Source organism: Pteropus medius, unplaced genomic scaffold (genome assembly GCF_902729225.1).
Source record: "Pteropus medius unplaced genomic scaffold, Ma_sr-lr_union100, whole genome shotgun sequence".
In the NCBI taxonomy this organism is placed as follows: Eukaryota; Metazoa; Chordata; class Mammalia; order Chiroptera; family Pteropodidae; genus Pteropus; species Pteropus medius.
Window position 1 is genome coordinate 2,231,703 of NW_024352148.1, and position 16,193 is coordinate 2,247,895.

A 16,193-nucleotide genomic window follows, 5' to 3' on the forward strand; every position below is an offset into this window, starting at 1 on the left:
TGGAATTTATTTCTGTTTAGTGTCAGTAAAGGATCTAGCTGTATTTTAGTTCCTGAAGTAATTATCCCAATAACTTCTCCTGCTGTTCTGCAAGGCTTTTCTATTTATTTGTGTATCATGCTCATGTGGACTCAAACCTGGTTCCTTATAATTCAGGGATTCCCAACCTTGGCTACATATTAGAGTCACCGTTGAAAGCTTTTAAAATACAGCAAAACCCAAACCCCCGCTGACGACAAAGTATCATCCGTGGGGCCAGGCACGGGTAATATATTTTTAAGTCCCAAGTGACTTTAATGTACCATCGAGGTCAATAACTGCTGCTGCAGCTCGTGTCACTGGGTTCTTTGCCTCTTCCTGCCTGAAAATACGCAATTTTTCAACAGCGATGGAGGCTCCTTTAATCCAAGAACCCGTCCATCTAATTAAGAAGTGGGAGCTTTGGTCAACTTTTACCTCCAATGTTTAATAATTATTTATCAAATTTTGTTATTTCTGTTGTTGTTTTAAATCAGTTGTGTGCTAGAAACTGTAAAATCCAGAGAGGAACTTGTCAGAAGAACTTAACTTCTCTCTCCCTTGTCCTCTCCCTGTGGGTGTGCATGTGCATTTTTTTAAGCATAATAATATGAAGATTCTGTGGGGAAAGAGAATTTAAATTACAATTTCAAGGAGACAAAGGAACTATGTAAAGTCTGTGAAGGTCGAAGAAGAGCTTGTTCGTGTATTTTTTAATGACTGACGGAGAATGTCAAATCACTATGGTATTTATATTCCATTGCATATAATTAAGAGTGATGTCACTTTTCTATTTTTCAATGTCATACACGAATATTCCAGAAATCAAATGTAAGATAAAAGTTGGATAGACTTCATTTCAGGTCTCCACGAAAACAGAAGGGGTCCGCCATTTTTTAAAAATTATCTTAAGGGACACTACTCTAACGAATATGCGGTTCCAGAACAACGTCGTACTGAAACACACTAACGGACGGGCCGGAGTTCAAGGAGGATGGAATTCCCAGCGTGGCCGTGTCGTCTAACTCCAGGAGGTTAACTCATGGCAACGCGCCCCCTCTCGGCCCTCTAAAAACAACGCGCCCGTGCGCTACACCTGTGAGACGCTCCGCGATGTGGCATCGACAAAGGCCTTGCACCTTCCGTGGACTCTGAGCACGTCCAGATTAGCTACCCCACACTTCCTACCTCGTGTTACCTCGTTCCTGTTTCTCCCATTATGAAAACGCTTTCTCACGCTATTTTGATTCTCTGTGCTTCCCATTATGATATAGCTGGGTGGGGGACAGATCTCTGGAATTCTTACTAATAAGGCTCAAGCCTTTTGACAGCTTTAAAGCTTTCTGGATTGACTTCTTCAAACAAATGCTTTATTAAAGATTTTTAACAATTCAAAGTCGACATGGGAAAAAAGATCCTCTACTTCTGGTCACATACGTGTTTGTAATTATATACATATATATATATGTACTTCTATGAAATCCTATTATTTCTCCTTAGTGGAAAATTATTTAAAAGTTCAAGTACATTTAGATTGATCAACTATCTAAATGACCCTCATATAAATATTTGATAGAAAAGCATGCATTATATGCACTAGAAGATGATTATCCATTTTGTTAATGTAACACTGAATTACTGTTTTACTTATTAAAAGACTTTATTTAAAAAACAAAGTAAAATCTTCCTTCAATGCTTTTTTGATAATTTTTACAGAAATATTATTAAAAATTGCTACGAACATTGTTCACTTGATCTAGATTTTTTTCTCACCTAAATTCGCAGTTTGAGTTGAATGTAAAATGAACTAAATTGTGATAAGTAAAAAGCAATGGAACGCACAGGAAGAAAGCAAAGTGAAAATGCACTGATGGACACACTTAGACTCTTTTCCCCTCCTCAAGTGTGGCTCAGACACACAACTCAAGGATCAACTTTGACCTCTCCCTTTCATATGTCCAAAGGTAATACTAAGCATCCTGGATCATGTCTACGAAAAAACTAAATGCATGATCAAGAAAATAGTCTCAGACAGCAATATACTTCCATGGCTGATTTTAAATAAGAAAATTTACTGAGAAGGTGATGTAAGAATAATAATATACATATTTTTTTCAAATGGAAAAAGGAGCGTTAGAAATGTAGTGAGCAAAGAAAACTTAAATCATTGACTAAATTCACACAGGCGCCTAATGCAGACTCTTCCTGCCTTCCTCTGTTACTCGTGCTTTGAAAGCTGAAAATCTGTATCACATGCCAATGCTGAACACTGAAAATTTTATGATAAATAATGGACTCCTTGACCACAAGACAATTGGAATTGCAACTAGGTCCAAAACCGAGCCGTAAATTATGGTATCTGAGTAACAAAACTCAAACTGAACTAAAACTTTAGAAAAAAATGAACTTTTATTAAAAATATACTCTTGAAAAATAAAAATGTATTCTGCATAGGAATAACCAGTTCAATTTATCACTATTAAGATGCATGAAGATATATAATGAAGAACATGTTTTAAAACCTAAACCACTATTAGTACTATGAGCTAGGCACTTTACTATATTAGCTTGAATTTCATAACCCTCTAAATTGTAATATGCTCTAGATATCTGCAATTCTAAAATCAATAGCTGCGGTGTCTTCACAATCACCTGAACACATGCACAAAGCCTCAGCACCGCTGGACTGCCGTCGAGGTCTCCGAGGTGGTGACCTGCCTTGCTGTTTCAGTGTAGTTAGCGCCCCACTGACACACTATAACTCCTGCCTGAGTGAAGTGTGTCGAGCACAAGTGCTCTCGCCAAGAGACACGTTGGAGCCTCCTGACTCAGGAGCACTAGGCAGCACCTTAGCGCACTGCTTGGGGGCCGTTTGAAACAGTGAAATCATCAACAAAGAAAGCACAAAAAGGCAAAGGGACAAAAGGCACTAAGTAGTCTGCAAAGAAGCCAACTGTTTGCGAGGAGGAGGGCTGGAAGGGGGAGGCAGGGATCGCCTTGGACATCAGCTCTAGAAGCGATGGCTCAGGACTGGCTAATCTGCCGTTCTCAGCGACTTTATGGAACGTAAGGACTCTGTATAATGAGCTTCGGCTAATTTTAATAACTCTACAGTGTCTCAAATGGCTACGATATTGAAACACACATCACAGAAGAAAGGTTAACACCTTTGCCTGACGGTAGTATTCAGAATAGTCAAGGGTTATTACACTATTTTGTCATTAAAGAAAAGCTACAGGTCTTATGTGACATAGCGTCTATTTCTTGTGAGAAGATAGAAAAATTTAAATAGACTCTACTTAGTATTCTTTACAATTCTACACTGAATCGGCATACTGTCAGTATTTCAACTGCACGATATAAATTAAGAAATAACGCATTAGAACAAAGCTTAGACAATCAAAAATTTAAAAAATCAGAAATGTCCATCAAGTAACCATCCCGAATAATCAAGGCTCCTCACTTGTAGCCGAGCTGGCGACAGGTCACAGCTGCGTCCTTGTCAGTCCACCCATCATCGCAGACTGTCCCCCACTGGCCGCTGAGAAACACCTCCACGCGTCCCTCTTTCTTATTTTCTCCGTCCACCAGTCTGATGGGAAAACCTGGGTGGCGATGCCAAACAAGCAAACTGAGCTAAAGCGTGAGAGACTTCATAAGATACGATTTGTTTTTAAAATCAGCTATAAAATCAGCTGGGCTGGGAGGACATCGACAAAAGCTGCATCTGCTTTCGCAATGTATTCTGAAGCTTTTGAGGTCGTAGTGCTCAACTTCGTAGTCCCAGCAGTGGGCACAGTGCCTGGCACAGAGAGCACATGCAGTAGCTTTTTGGTGACAGGAGGAAGGAAGGGAGGAATGAGGGGAGGGAGAGAGGGAGAAAGGACAGGAGGGAGGGAGGGAGGGAAAGAAAGGAGAAGAAGGAATGAAGTGTACTGTAAAATTGTGAATGACTTTATTACCACGGCTTCTAAACAGTAAGACATTAACTTAGAGCTTAACTTAGAGTTGTTTTACTTCGTGTCTGTTTATCCTTGAACAGAGCTAGAAAATTTACTCCAGAGCTAAGACTTTTGGGAAGGTTTAAATAGATATATTCTTGGCATGTACAGGTAACTTGAAAGCTGGAGGAGGGTAAAAAAAGGCAGGCAGCCAACAAGAGCATCTCAGACCTCCTGTCCACTACTTATTCCAAAGGAAGGGCTTACTCATAAAAATTATTAAGATATAAAAGTGGAGAAGCTGATCTCAAGCAAACTGAGGTTGTTCTAAGTTATGCAAACGAAATGATTTGTGGAGTCTGACATATCTCTATGACACCAGTAACTACGGTGTTATTTCCCTGGGAGCCCACATGGTAGCTGGCACACTGTCACGGGGTAAGTTGTGGGGTCACTGGGGTGGGCCGTCATCCAGTAGGACTGGTGTCCCTATCAAACGGGAAGATGCGGACACGGAGATGCACTGAGGGGACATGGGGAGGAGATGGCCGCCTCCGAGCCATGGGTGGGGCCTGCAGCAGACCCTTCCCCTGCAGCCCTGGGGAAACCCACCTGCCACGCCGTGACCCCGGCCTCCCAGCCTCCAGACCGAGACCACAGAACTCTGCTGCTGAAGCCGTCTGCGGCGCCTGGTGACAGCAGCTCGCCCTCACAGCCCTCACGGGCTAACACGCGTGAGTCAGGTCTCCAGCTGCAAGGCCCCCAAGACCCACCGGTGAGGATGCGGGGAGGGCGAAGGGATGGGAACTAAGGAGGCGAAGTGTGCGGTGAATGAAGAAAACATCGTCTAATACCATTTAAACCAACACGTGAATTACTAAACGGACACTGGTTAATGAAAGAACGCACTGCTGGCAAGACAGACAGCCGACCGTGACCCCTCGGATCCGTTTCCGCGTGCCCCTCCTTTGTTACCCCCAGAGCTATGGGCCCCCTGGTTTCTGTCTGCTATCACACCTGTTTTCTGGGACAGGCATCCCAGCAGAATCAAATTCCACACACTTCCCCCAATTCGCGTAGGCATTAACTGCATTCTTACTAGAATTGCCTTTATTTACCTATAATATTGCTTTTGAGCAGTCCATCCATCACGGACCCAAATTTAGAAAGTGTTGATTGAATTATTGCTAATTTTGACAACAGTTTTATTCACAAAGTCAAGGTCCACAGGTTACTCTTTAAATGGTGAGAACGATAATAGTCCAACAGCTCATGATCGTCATGCCAAAGAAGTAACAAATTTCTATTTGCTTAAGTGGCGTTGTTTATATTACCATTATATATCTCAAGAACCCTAGAATTAAAAAGATTTTCAGGAAAAGATCAGCTGTTCTAACCACATGGATATACTTAACCACGCAGACCTTCAGGAAAGTCAGGTTACGTATTTTGCATAGTGTTTATGATGTTCTGTCACCTGGAGTACTGATGGACTGTGCCTGAATAGATGACTCCGTGACCCAAATACCTGGTACCTGGGTCTGAAGGATCCACTTCTGGAAAAGAGGTTCTATTGCCCCGAACACACACAACCCTTCATCATACAACACTCCATCGGAAGACAGGAGCAAGGCAGGAGAACAGAAAGAAACGAAATTGGAAATATGACCTATGAGGGGTGGAGTAAAACGATGTGCTTGTACGTGGCCTAGCATGGGGCTGGCACAGCGAGGTGCCCTGTGCTCGGAGCCCGGGGCCCCGTGGGGTGTCGGACGCCACCGGACAAACCGCGGGGCACGGCGCGCTGAGCCCGTGGGCATCGCTGTGTTATAACAGGGTGATTTAAGCCTCACGGTCTCAAAACAGGAGGATAAAAGGGGTTGATTCAACCCCAAGGTGAAAAGCAAGCACTACTTGTGGTTATTTTAACATCTGTTCATACACACATGCGTTCGCGCGCGTGTGCACACACACACACAGACACACAAAACGACGATATATATAGATACTGTGTATGTTATGTGTAATATTACACATTCTGCCCTCATCAGAAGTTTGGTCTGTCAAGGCTCCGTGGTAGTTCTCCGCTCAAAAGAGGACCTTTATCCATAAATATTTCAAGACCGTTAGACGAGCTAATTACCTTTATCCAACTACAACTCCAAAGGGGTTTGGAGATGGGGAGAGGTGAAGGTCCCAGAAGCGTTCCTGGAGGATCGGGGTAGCGTGGAGAGATGGGGGGCTGTTCGTTCCAGTGAGTCCACTTAAGAGTCCACTGGGAAACGTGAAAGGGCTAGGCCAGGCCCGAGCCATGGACGGACAGGGACACAGGACTGAAGAAATGTATCATGGGAGTTAGGAGAGCTATGTATCGTTTTGATTTGTAAAATCCTGTCTCTAATAGTTCATTAGAATTCAAGGTACATGAGACTCAGAAGAGGGACCAATGAGCAGGAGAATGGACATCGCAGCTTCCTTTATCCATCTCTCAGACGGATAAAAGTAAAATCACTTTAGGAGTATAAATTTTATAACGGTGGTAGGAAGACTCAAAAGATTGTTTCTCTGAAAGCAAAGTACTGAAAATGAGGACGTTGTGGCAAACAGGCTACAAGGCTGGATGCGAGAGGCTTCCCACTGCGGGTGGGCACACGGAGGCGCCCGGGGCCACCCACTCAGGGACGCGCAGAGCGGGGCGGTCCTCACCCAGAGACGGCCTGTGTCCCTCGCCGCCGGGGTAGCAGGCCAGAGCCACGTCCTCCCGATGGCTGCAGTCATGTGCTCCCCACTGCCGCCTGGAACACTGAAGGAAGCTGGTTTCCTTTCCTGAGCAGCTGACGTCATCCAGCCACACGGGTCCTGCAGGCTCCTTAAAGTGGTGTGCAGCGGCCTGCCTGCCGTGTCTGTGGCAATAAAACACACACACTGCGGAAAGCTGCCGCCTCTGGTTTCCAGAAACCACAGCAACCACGGCACAGAAAACGCCCTAATTAAGTGTCACGACTTCAGAGGATGAGCCTTGTCTCCTATGTCCGGCCTCGGAGATAAACGTGTGCTGCATCACACGTTTTGATCATTTGGACAAATTTTTACTGATTCAGTCGGTAAGTCACGGATAATAACTAAGCCTTCTTCCTCATTCATTCTTGTGTTTTATCTGCGGTTTAACTCACCAACCAGAGAGAACACAGAGCTCAGCCTCAAATCCCCGACCATGGGAATAACACGATGGACCAGAGGGTGAGAACGCTTATCTGCACGGGCCTCTGATGAGCCTTCTGAGCTCATCTCATTTCAGCATCTCCAGGCCTCACAAGTAAAAAGTATGTGAATTCAGTGATTCCTCAAGCACTGTATCCAATCCAGGATGACACTTCAGACTCTAGCCCAGCAAAATCGGAATAACGACAAAGTTCTCAGCTTTTCATAAGGTTACATAAACTTAATTTTTAAAACTTTTACGAATTATATTTGTGTTTCAATTGACTTTATTTGTAACACTGCACTACAAAAAACCTAAATGGATTATAATTAAATGAATATGCTACATTAATGAGACAGATCTGCAAAATAAAATTTGGTAACTCAGTCAGTATGAACCTTTAAACCTTCATTCATCCTCTCCCCAGTTTTGTTTTTTTTGGTCTATAAAACCCAAACCTCCAGAAACCACGGAGCTAAAGGACATTTAAGATGTCTTTCAGTTCTGAGACTCCATGTAATTAAACTCTTAGTCATAAACTCTATGTCAATCACATCCCTTAATGGATGTTTTTATTATTTCTGTAATAAGAATATAAAGAGATCTTTCTACCTGGCGTGAATTTTCCTAATCCCTTTCCTATGCACTTATTTATTAAGTTTACTTAACAAAGTAACATTTTAATAAATAAAAACAGTATTAACCATTCTAAGATCTCCTATTTTGCTGACTAATCAAGTCGTAGTTAGGAAAGTAATTAACCTAACCACCGCGTTCGACTTATATCATTCTTCCACAAAGTACATCGCTCTGATTACCAGCCGTCCGTATCAGCAACACAACAGATCACAGCGAGTCCTCTCACTTGTGATTTCCTTTGTATGAAAAAACCCAGATTCAACAACCTTTCCCATTCCCAAAAATCCTGTGTAAACTAAAAAGTAAATGTAACAGATGCCTGTTTTAACACAATCATTTAGAACTTTTACAAAAATTTTTGAGAATATTTTAGAACAATTAAGTTCTGATATGCTGCAGATGCAAGAAAAACTGAATGGATTTGTGTAACAAAATAAAATATGGAGAAAATACCAGTGTTACTCATTTGTTTTCCTTAATAAAGAAAATATCAAAATAGTACATAATGGTATTTACGAATCTTTCTAAATCTGTGAAAATGAGATATAGTCTTCGGTCTAATGGATTTACTTAAAGACGAAATGACATTTATTAAGTAATTCTTATTAATTAAATATCAATATTTATTTGGCAGGTATGTCATATCCTTTGACTCTGTAAGTGTAACTAAACTGCCCATGAAAATTCAAAATACTGAGCAATAACAAGCATTTATATCTTTATGACAGCATTATTTATAGCAGAAAAAACTAAACTTACCTTAATATTAAGTAAATTATGGTATAAACATTCGATAGATATTATGCTGTCATTAAAAATTATGACTAGTAAAATAAAGGTTAAAAATATGGATAGAAAAATTGCATATCTATTACTAGAGCTATTATAAAATTATACACACAAATTATAATAATAATAATGATGATGTAAGAATGAAAAAATAATGGGTAGTTTTTATTTTTCAAACTTTTGCTAATACAAATTTAAAAATATATACTTAAGTGTGGCCATGCCTAGCTTGAATGTAAGCACATTTTTAAGGTTTAATGAATATTGCAATTAGCTTGATCTCAAGGCAAAATGAAATAATTTTGCCGATTTTTCAAGCATGACATAGAAAGCTGGACAACCTTAAAGAAAAGGCATTCATGGGCTCCATTCAAATATTAGCTCAAAGGCATCAAACTGCAGTTACTTTAACCAGCGTAAGCCTTTGCTCTGGAATGCACGGCATGTGTGACATGAAATATATCGCCCAAAGTGCGCTACTCAGTGTGAGGTCAAGGGTGAGATCCAAAAGTCACCTCACGACGAGAAGGCTGTTTTTCTCAAATAAAGTGATAATTATCATCACTTTCTGAGAAAGGGAATAATGTAATCCCAGAGCACTTGACACTGGACTTCTCTGCAATTTTAGAGACAATGATGTCAGAACTAACAACTACCAATAGCAGGGATGTGTGAGAATAAAATCGAGCATTCACAGCACACAGTCTTACTTGAATCGACACAAAGGGACCTAAAAGTCACCCTTGGTTCGAACCAATTATTCAAGAAGAGGGGTGGGGGAAGGAAAGGTAAATGAGAAAAACAGCAAGACGTGGTTATTCATCATCATAGAAAATGTTACTATTTTCCATTTTTGTACTTCCAGGTATAGAGGAGACAGGCCGGTAGGTAGGGAGGTAGATGACAGAGAACGTGTAGTTTTAGTATTACAGAGATTAACAAGTGAGGACTACAAAATCAGACCTTAAAAATATAATTTGGCATCTAGCTGCCTCCTATCAGTGGGCCTTACTTAAATCCCAGCTGTCGGCAAACCATGTATGTATTCAGCTCTGTCCAGCCATCATCGCAGACGGTCCCCCACTGTCCCCTGTAATACACCTCCAGGCGACCCTCATGGCTGTCTTTCCCACCTGCAAGTCTGAGGGCCCCATCTGTGAGAAGAAGGAGACAAAGACGAAGCAAATCAATTCTCAAAAAAAGGGCAAAACCACATTTTTATTTCACTAGAAATATCACCATATGTAGGCCTCTCTCTAGGCCTTTTGGTAAATTATTTTGAGACTGCAGTCAATGACCTGAGGTCACTGGATTGTTTCTGAGTGTGACATAACACATATCTGTGCTAACAAAACATTCTTTCTTTTTTATTTGTACTCTTATTCTCTGAGTAGAAAAATATATTGATAGCATTCCAAAGTAGCTGTTTAGATATCTCTGGATTAAACAATATTTGGGAAATTTCCTATGGCTTCAGTCTCAAGTCTGAGCAGTATTAGTTATTTAATCTTAAAAAGTAAAAAAAAAAAAAAAAAAAAAAAAACACACAGTAACTTAGAAATAGTTCAAAATTTTAACTGCAAATGAAAAATAATAAAGTACAAGGACAGACAAAGCTATTCTGGTTTAAGAATAAGTGCTCTATCACGTCAATGCATTTATTATTCCCTAGGTGTTTATAAATTATAAAAAACGAGGCACAGGCCTCGCCTTTGTTCTTTTACTGATAATACAGACCTGAATTTGAATCTTACGAACTCAATGACTCAATGGATCATTAGTTCCCAGAGAATCCTGTAAAGCGATTCTGGGCACATATACAATAAATTTATCCCCTAAAAAGTAGATTTAAAATCCATTTCCATCCTAAATAATCCAAACACCCCCCAAATGAAACATAAATAATCTTGGGTAAAGGTCATACTTTTCCTGAATCTCTGGAATCTTTTAAAGCAGATGGAGGTCTCTGAACAACAGAATCACTTGTCATATTTACTATCTGCAACACCGCAAGACTATCTCATTTAAAAGGCAAAAATGGAGATTCACGCTGATGACATGCTCTGGCTTAATGTCTCGTGTCCATTTCATATTTCTATTGTGCATAAATGTGTCGCTCTGCTAATAAAAGCAACAGCGTGTATAGAGCTATGTAAATAAAAAGGTATAACTTCAGCATGTCATCAGTACTAAAAAGTTTTTCTTCTGATTTTTTTAAGAGAAAGAGAAAAACTCAAATTTTGTTTCTTCAAATTCTTATTACTACAGAAACAACAGATTTGTGATGATCCAGCTTCTCCTGCTTGTCCATTTCCCTCTTCTTCCTCCAAAATATGTAAGAACACACACAATGCACATCCCCCAGCACTCAGACAGGCCCTCCTTACAGCACATGACACGTCCTGACAGCACGCAGAGACCCGGAACAGTCTGAAAACTGCGCACGGTAGAGCTAGCTTGGTTTCTCTGGGAGTCCGCCTCATCAGGACCCCGGCGATGCAGTTTTAACAGCTGCACACATACTCTGAGTGTCAAGTGTAAAGATGTAATGTCTGAAGTTTACCACCACACACTTGATTACTATGTATTGCAATAAAGTCATATTTTCTTATCCAGCTTTACAGGGCTGTATAGCCTTTAACTGACAAATTCAGGAATATCTATGAATTAAGGAGACAGCGTTTTAATGCACAATTTGTTAGTTTTTGTCGTTGTTATTGTTGACTTGGGGGATCTCTCTGTATGCTCCTTTAGTCATATTATCCAAACTGAGAAAGGGGACAGGAAGCTCCAGCAGAGCTGGGGCCAGAGCCGCTGGGTCAGAGGGCTGAAGCTCTTACCCGTCAGAGGGGTGCAGGACACGCCGGCGTCTTCCTTGTGGCCACAGTTGTGCTCTCCCCACGAGCTCTTCGGACACTGCTCGATAGCAAGCTCGTTGCCCGTGCAGCGCACTTCATCCAGCATGACCGGGCCGGACCCTTCCCCAAAATGCGCGCGGCTCCACGCTTTGGCAATGCCGCTGGACAAAGACGAGAATTCGGGTTAGACGCCGACTGCTGGCCTGACCTGCTTCCTTTGCCCCTGGTAAAGGTCTGATGGTGATTATGCCACACTTGCCCTCATCAGTTCACTCCGCAGGTCGCATGTGACCTGCCGCATGTTGTTTGTTTGTTGCTCTTTATATTCTCGACCATCAGAAATGTTTCCAAGGCTATGAGTTATGCCCCGATACTTACTTTCCCTTTTTCCATTAGTAATGGAACTGCAGATTTTTAGGAGGGCAACTGCTGAACAGGATAAAAACCACATTTCTCAGCCTTCCCTCCTTTTAGATGACTACGGTTGTTTGTCTGTTTTAAAACGTACATAAATCTATCATTTTAAACTTTTTTAAGTGTATACATAGTTCGGTGGCACTAAGTACGGTCACACTGCTGTGCAAGGATCATCGCCATCCATCTCCAGAACTTTTTCATCGTCACAGCTGAAATTCTGCAGCCATTTTAGGTGACTAAGCTTTGACCAATGATATTTAGGAAGAAGTGTCATGTGTCACTTCCAGGAAACGTCCTTGTTTCACTTCAATCCCGCCTTCCTCCTTGTTGAGGTGATGGCTGGAGCTTGAGCAGCCACCTTGGGCCCTGCTCTAGAGGAAACTGATTAATGCCAGCAGATATGGAAACGAACTTAGAGAATGCCGGAAGCTGGAGAACACAGGAGGAGGAGGCAGGGTGACTGACGCCGGCCATGGGGAAGCCAGAAAGAAATGTCAGTGGGCACAGTACATTGAGTCAGGATTAGGTGCAATGAGAATACCAGGGAACAATATGAGAGAATATAGAATTGATCCCAAACTCGTAACAGAAACAAAAATAAATTCCAGATGATTCGAAGACCTACATATTGAAAGAAGGAAGGGGGTGAGGAGGCAGGCAGGCGAAAAAGTTACTAGAATAAAAAACAGTTCCTATAACCTTCAGGGGCGGGGCTGGGTAAGACTTCCTGAGCAACATTACACACCCGGAAGTCAGAACACAAACACTAAAAAAGTTAAATTTAATCGCATAAATTTCAAACTGCTGCACAGCAAAATGCACCATAATCAGAATCAAAAGGCAAACAAACTGACAATCTGGAAGAAGTATTTGAAATATGTAACAGCAACCAAAGGGGAAAAAAAAAACTCCTAGAAATTAATAACAACCAAAACAATCTACACACACACAATAGGACAACGGAGAAGACCAAGCTGTTCACACACACACAAAATATCCTGGCAATGGACCGTATAAGATGCACAACTATAATGGCCAAATTAAAACAATAATAATGCATTCTTATCTATCACATTTTTAGATAGTTTTCAAGATTAGTATTATTTCGACACAATATTTAAGCTGAAGGTTACAACTCAAAGTTTTTTAATCCCAAGAAAAAATACCAACCAACCTTAAAATCACTTACTGGCCGAGAGTGATTCGAGACAGGCTGGGCGGAGTAACTGAGGCGTACTGTAATTCGAGTGTGTTAAAGATAACGTATGCACTCTTCCAAAGAGCAAGTGGGTGTTTTATTTTCTTCCTTATATAGTTCCACATTTTCCATTGTTTATAAACATTATTTTAATGATCACGAAAATGGTTAATTGAAATAAACTCATCAGAAAAAAAACTAACGATAAATTAGAGGACAAAAAATTTAGGAAACTATAACACAAACTAGGTTTTCTAGCTCATTTTTGAGGTTACTCAAATTGAGTGATAATATTTACAGATGCACACACTCCTTCAGCCAGTCACCGGTGTTTCCTGATGCCGAGACGGGGCTGGCCTTCTGGGGGATCCCCAAGAGCTGACGACTGCCCTGCGAGAGGTCCTGCAGCGCCGGGGGGAGCACACGGGGCTCAGGGCTGGGAGGTCAAGGCCACGGAGTCAGACAGCGCTGCGCTGCTCTCTGCTCTTCCTCCTCGGAAGCTGCGCCCACGCCAGCCCTGGCCGTTCGCGCGTGGCAGCTGTCCCCGTGTCACCTACTTTCTCGACCTCTGACCACAGGACACACGTGTGGAGGAGAGGGGCTCTGATACAGCACGGCGCGATATTCACTTACTTTCTGTAAAGGCACCTGACCCATAAAACAGCAAGCCCCATAAACACTGAACTGATTCTGTCTGATCCTTATCCAAAACATTCTTGCACGTATTTAGCTAATCAGATTGTATTTGGATAAAGTTGTTGTTGTTTTTTTTTCACAGAAAAAGACCAAATAAATAGCACTATCTGACTAACTCAATCTCCAGGCCCAGCAACTACTATGAAAAGACAGGCTAAAGCGAGGCCATCGTCCCGTGCAACCTAATTATGTCAGGTGATAAAAGATGGGTCTTTGAGCTGCGCTATCAGCTTCTGACACTGGTACCCTGTGGATAAAAGAACTCGTTTTTAATGCTCGGTCCCAGACTTCTCTGCGGAGAACCACCGACCCTCTGCGAGAACGGGACACTCACCGGCCGCCGTGCCCGGTCCCACGGCATCGTGAGCACCAACTCATCCACCCCTCCCGCAGCCCCGTGCCACGGCCCCAGATATGCAGAGAAGAACCCCAGGCCCAGAGTTAAGCGGCTTGCCCGCGTCACACGGTCGCCCCACGGCCTGGCCCGTCTGGTGGCCCAGCACAGAGGGCGCTGCTACCCTCCCGCCTCCAGGGCCTTTCCCGCGACGTGCCCACCGCACCTCACGCACGGCCCATCGGCACACCTTCGTTTTCTGCCAAAAGTTCACTTTCCTTTCTGTGCTGCCCTAGTCTCTCAGTTGTATATGTGTATTTTTTGATTAGCACACGGCTATTTGCAAATAGTGTGACATGACAATAAAAATCCTCCATTGGGAGCCATTAACCTCCAGATTCTGGCTCTCACAGGACCGCGTGACTTCTGGGAAATCTGAGAGGTTCGCCATCCTTATAAGGATCTTAAGCAAGGTCTCTTTCCTGAGCAGTAAATCCACGTACCAGGTTATCTTTATGGTAAAATTTATAAAACATTTTGAAACATTAATAAACAGTAAAATAAAAGAGCAAAGAAACATTTTTTAAAAAAGCAATCTGTACCAGAAGAATTTTATTCTGATCACTCGATAATATAATTTTATATGATAACTTTAGAACCAAGAATAACCTATGAGGTGTTCAAAATTTTGAAATTCCTATGCACCTATGGCATAGACACACGATAAAACATAACGTCATAGTCCTAGCTATGCTGTTAAGAGTTTTGAAAGACATAAAGTGCTTTAATGTTAAGTGCATAAAAGGAACTCTAATTAAAATGCGTCCACCTGAAACTTCATTGTGCACATATGAATTCTCGAATTCAATTTTCTAAAATCTGGCTGCCTCCTCGCCTGCTCCTCCTCTTTCTCCGCGTTCTGGGTGAATCAAATTTCAGCATCTTAAGTACAGTAATTCTTCTTAAATTTAGGAAGCTTGCCAGCTACCAAAATCTACAGACGCCATTAAAGGATCAGGGTCAACTGAGACAGCACCTCACAGAGAGGCTGTACTCACGACTGCAGGGAGGCATGACGTAGTGCTCCTCTGGGAATTCAACATGGCAAGCACGACCGAGACAGAATCTGCTCAGGAGCGAGCCATATATCGAGACGAGCAACGATCCAGATGTCAGCCATTAATCACGTGCCACTTAATCTGAAAGCACTGTGCCTTTAGGGGAGCAAACCGATTCTAGAGGAAGAGCAGTTGCGGAATATTGCTTTAATGCGAATTTGTGAGAACTACAAAATCAAGTTAAAGAAAGGCTAATGGACGACGTCTGCTGAGAGCCTCAGAGCACTTACACAAAACAGATCTAAAAGAAGTGTCCACCAAACTGGGGGGCCAGCTGCTGCGCAGGCCTGTGGAGGGCCTTTGCTGCCTTGCGTATCTGGGGACATTTTCCATTCTCATCACTTCTCCAAACATGAATCCCCTCATGCAGACGACAGCAACGAGCTACTGCTTGAGAAAGATGTAAATACCTAAGAAGGAATCCACACACAAGGCAGCATTAAAGCAGCCTTCCTCGTGAGCCTATCTGTAGAGATGTAAAATAAAGATTCTTTCTGTGTAATAGACTGATGTTTGTCATCATGGTTTCTGTTTAAGAGCTGTTTATGCAAGTGAAAAAAAAACTCGCTCTCAAGAGAACGTGACATCACCCATGGAGGCCGAGGGAACGTGGGTCCTCACACGGTCTGTGTCACACATGCTTCATCTCCCTACTCGAATGGGCATCACTCCCCTTGGACAGTGATGAACACCTTTTGTTCTAAGCACATACCCACCGAATGAGGAAGCAAAGGTCAAATTTTAGACAAACTTCGAGGGAGAAACTGGACTTTGGCTGAAGCCCAACAATGAGTTTCCCCATGTGACTGACAGGTCGCTGTGGCTGACAAGACTGGTCACACCCGAGAGTGCTGTTAAGACTGCTCGGGAAACGCATCACAAGATTCTTCAGGATGTGACATCAACGGAACTCAGGTACAAACAGGTGAGGTACAGGGCAGGCCAAGTTCTCCCCAGGGAGCCTGCGGCCCAGCACGGAGATG

At 42.4% G+C, this 16,193-nt stretch overlaps 1 protein-coding gene across 2 annotated transcripts in view; it reads right to left on the bottom strand.

Annotated features, from left to right (window-relative positions):
• PRSS12 (serine protease 12) overlaps positions 1–16,193 on the bottom strand; it is a 49,324-nt gene that overhangs the window by 16,655 nt on the left and 16,476 nt on the right. For both annotated transcript variants that reach the window (XM_039846907.1, XM_039846906.1), the window contains exons 5-8: positions 11,430–11,608; positions 9,602–9,743; positions 6,666–6,862; positions 3,482–3,623 (exon numbers count right to left, since the gene is read on the bottom strand). In XM_039846907.1, coding sequence (XP_039702841.1) covers positions 3,482–3,623; positions 6,666–6,862; positions 9,602–9,743; positions 11,430–11,608 — 660 coding nt within the window. The remainder of the gene's footprint in view (positions 1–3,481; positions 3,624–6,665; positions 6,863–9,601; positions 9,744–11,429; positions 11,609–16,193) is intronic.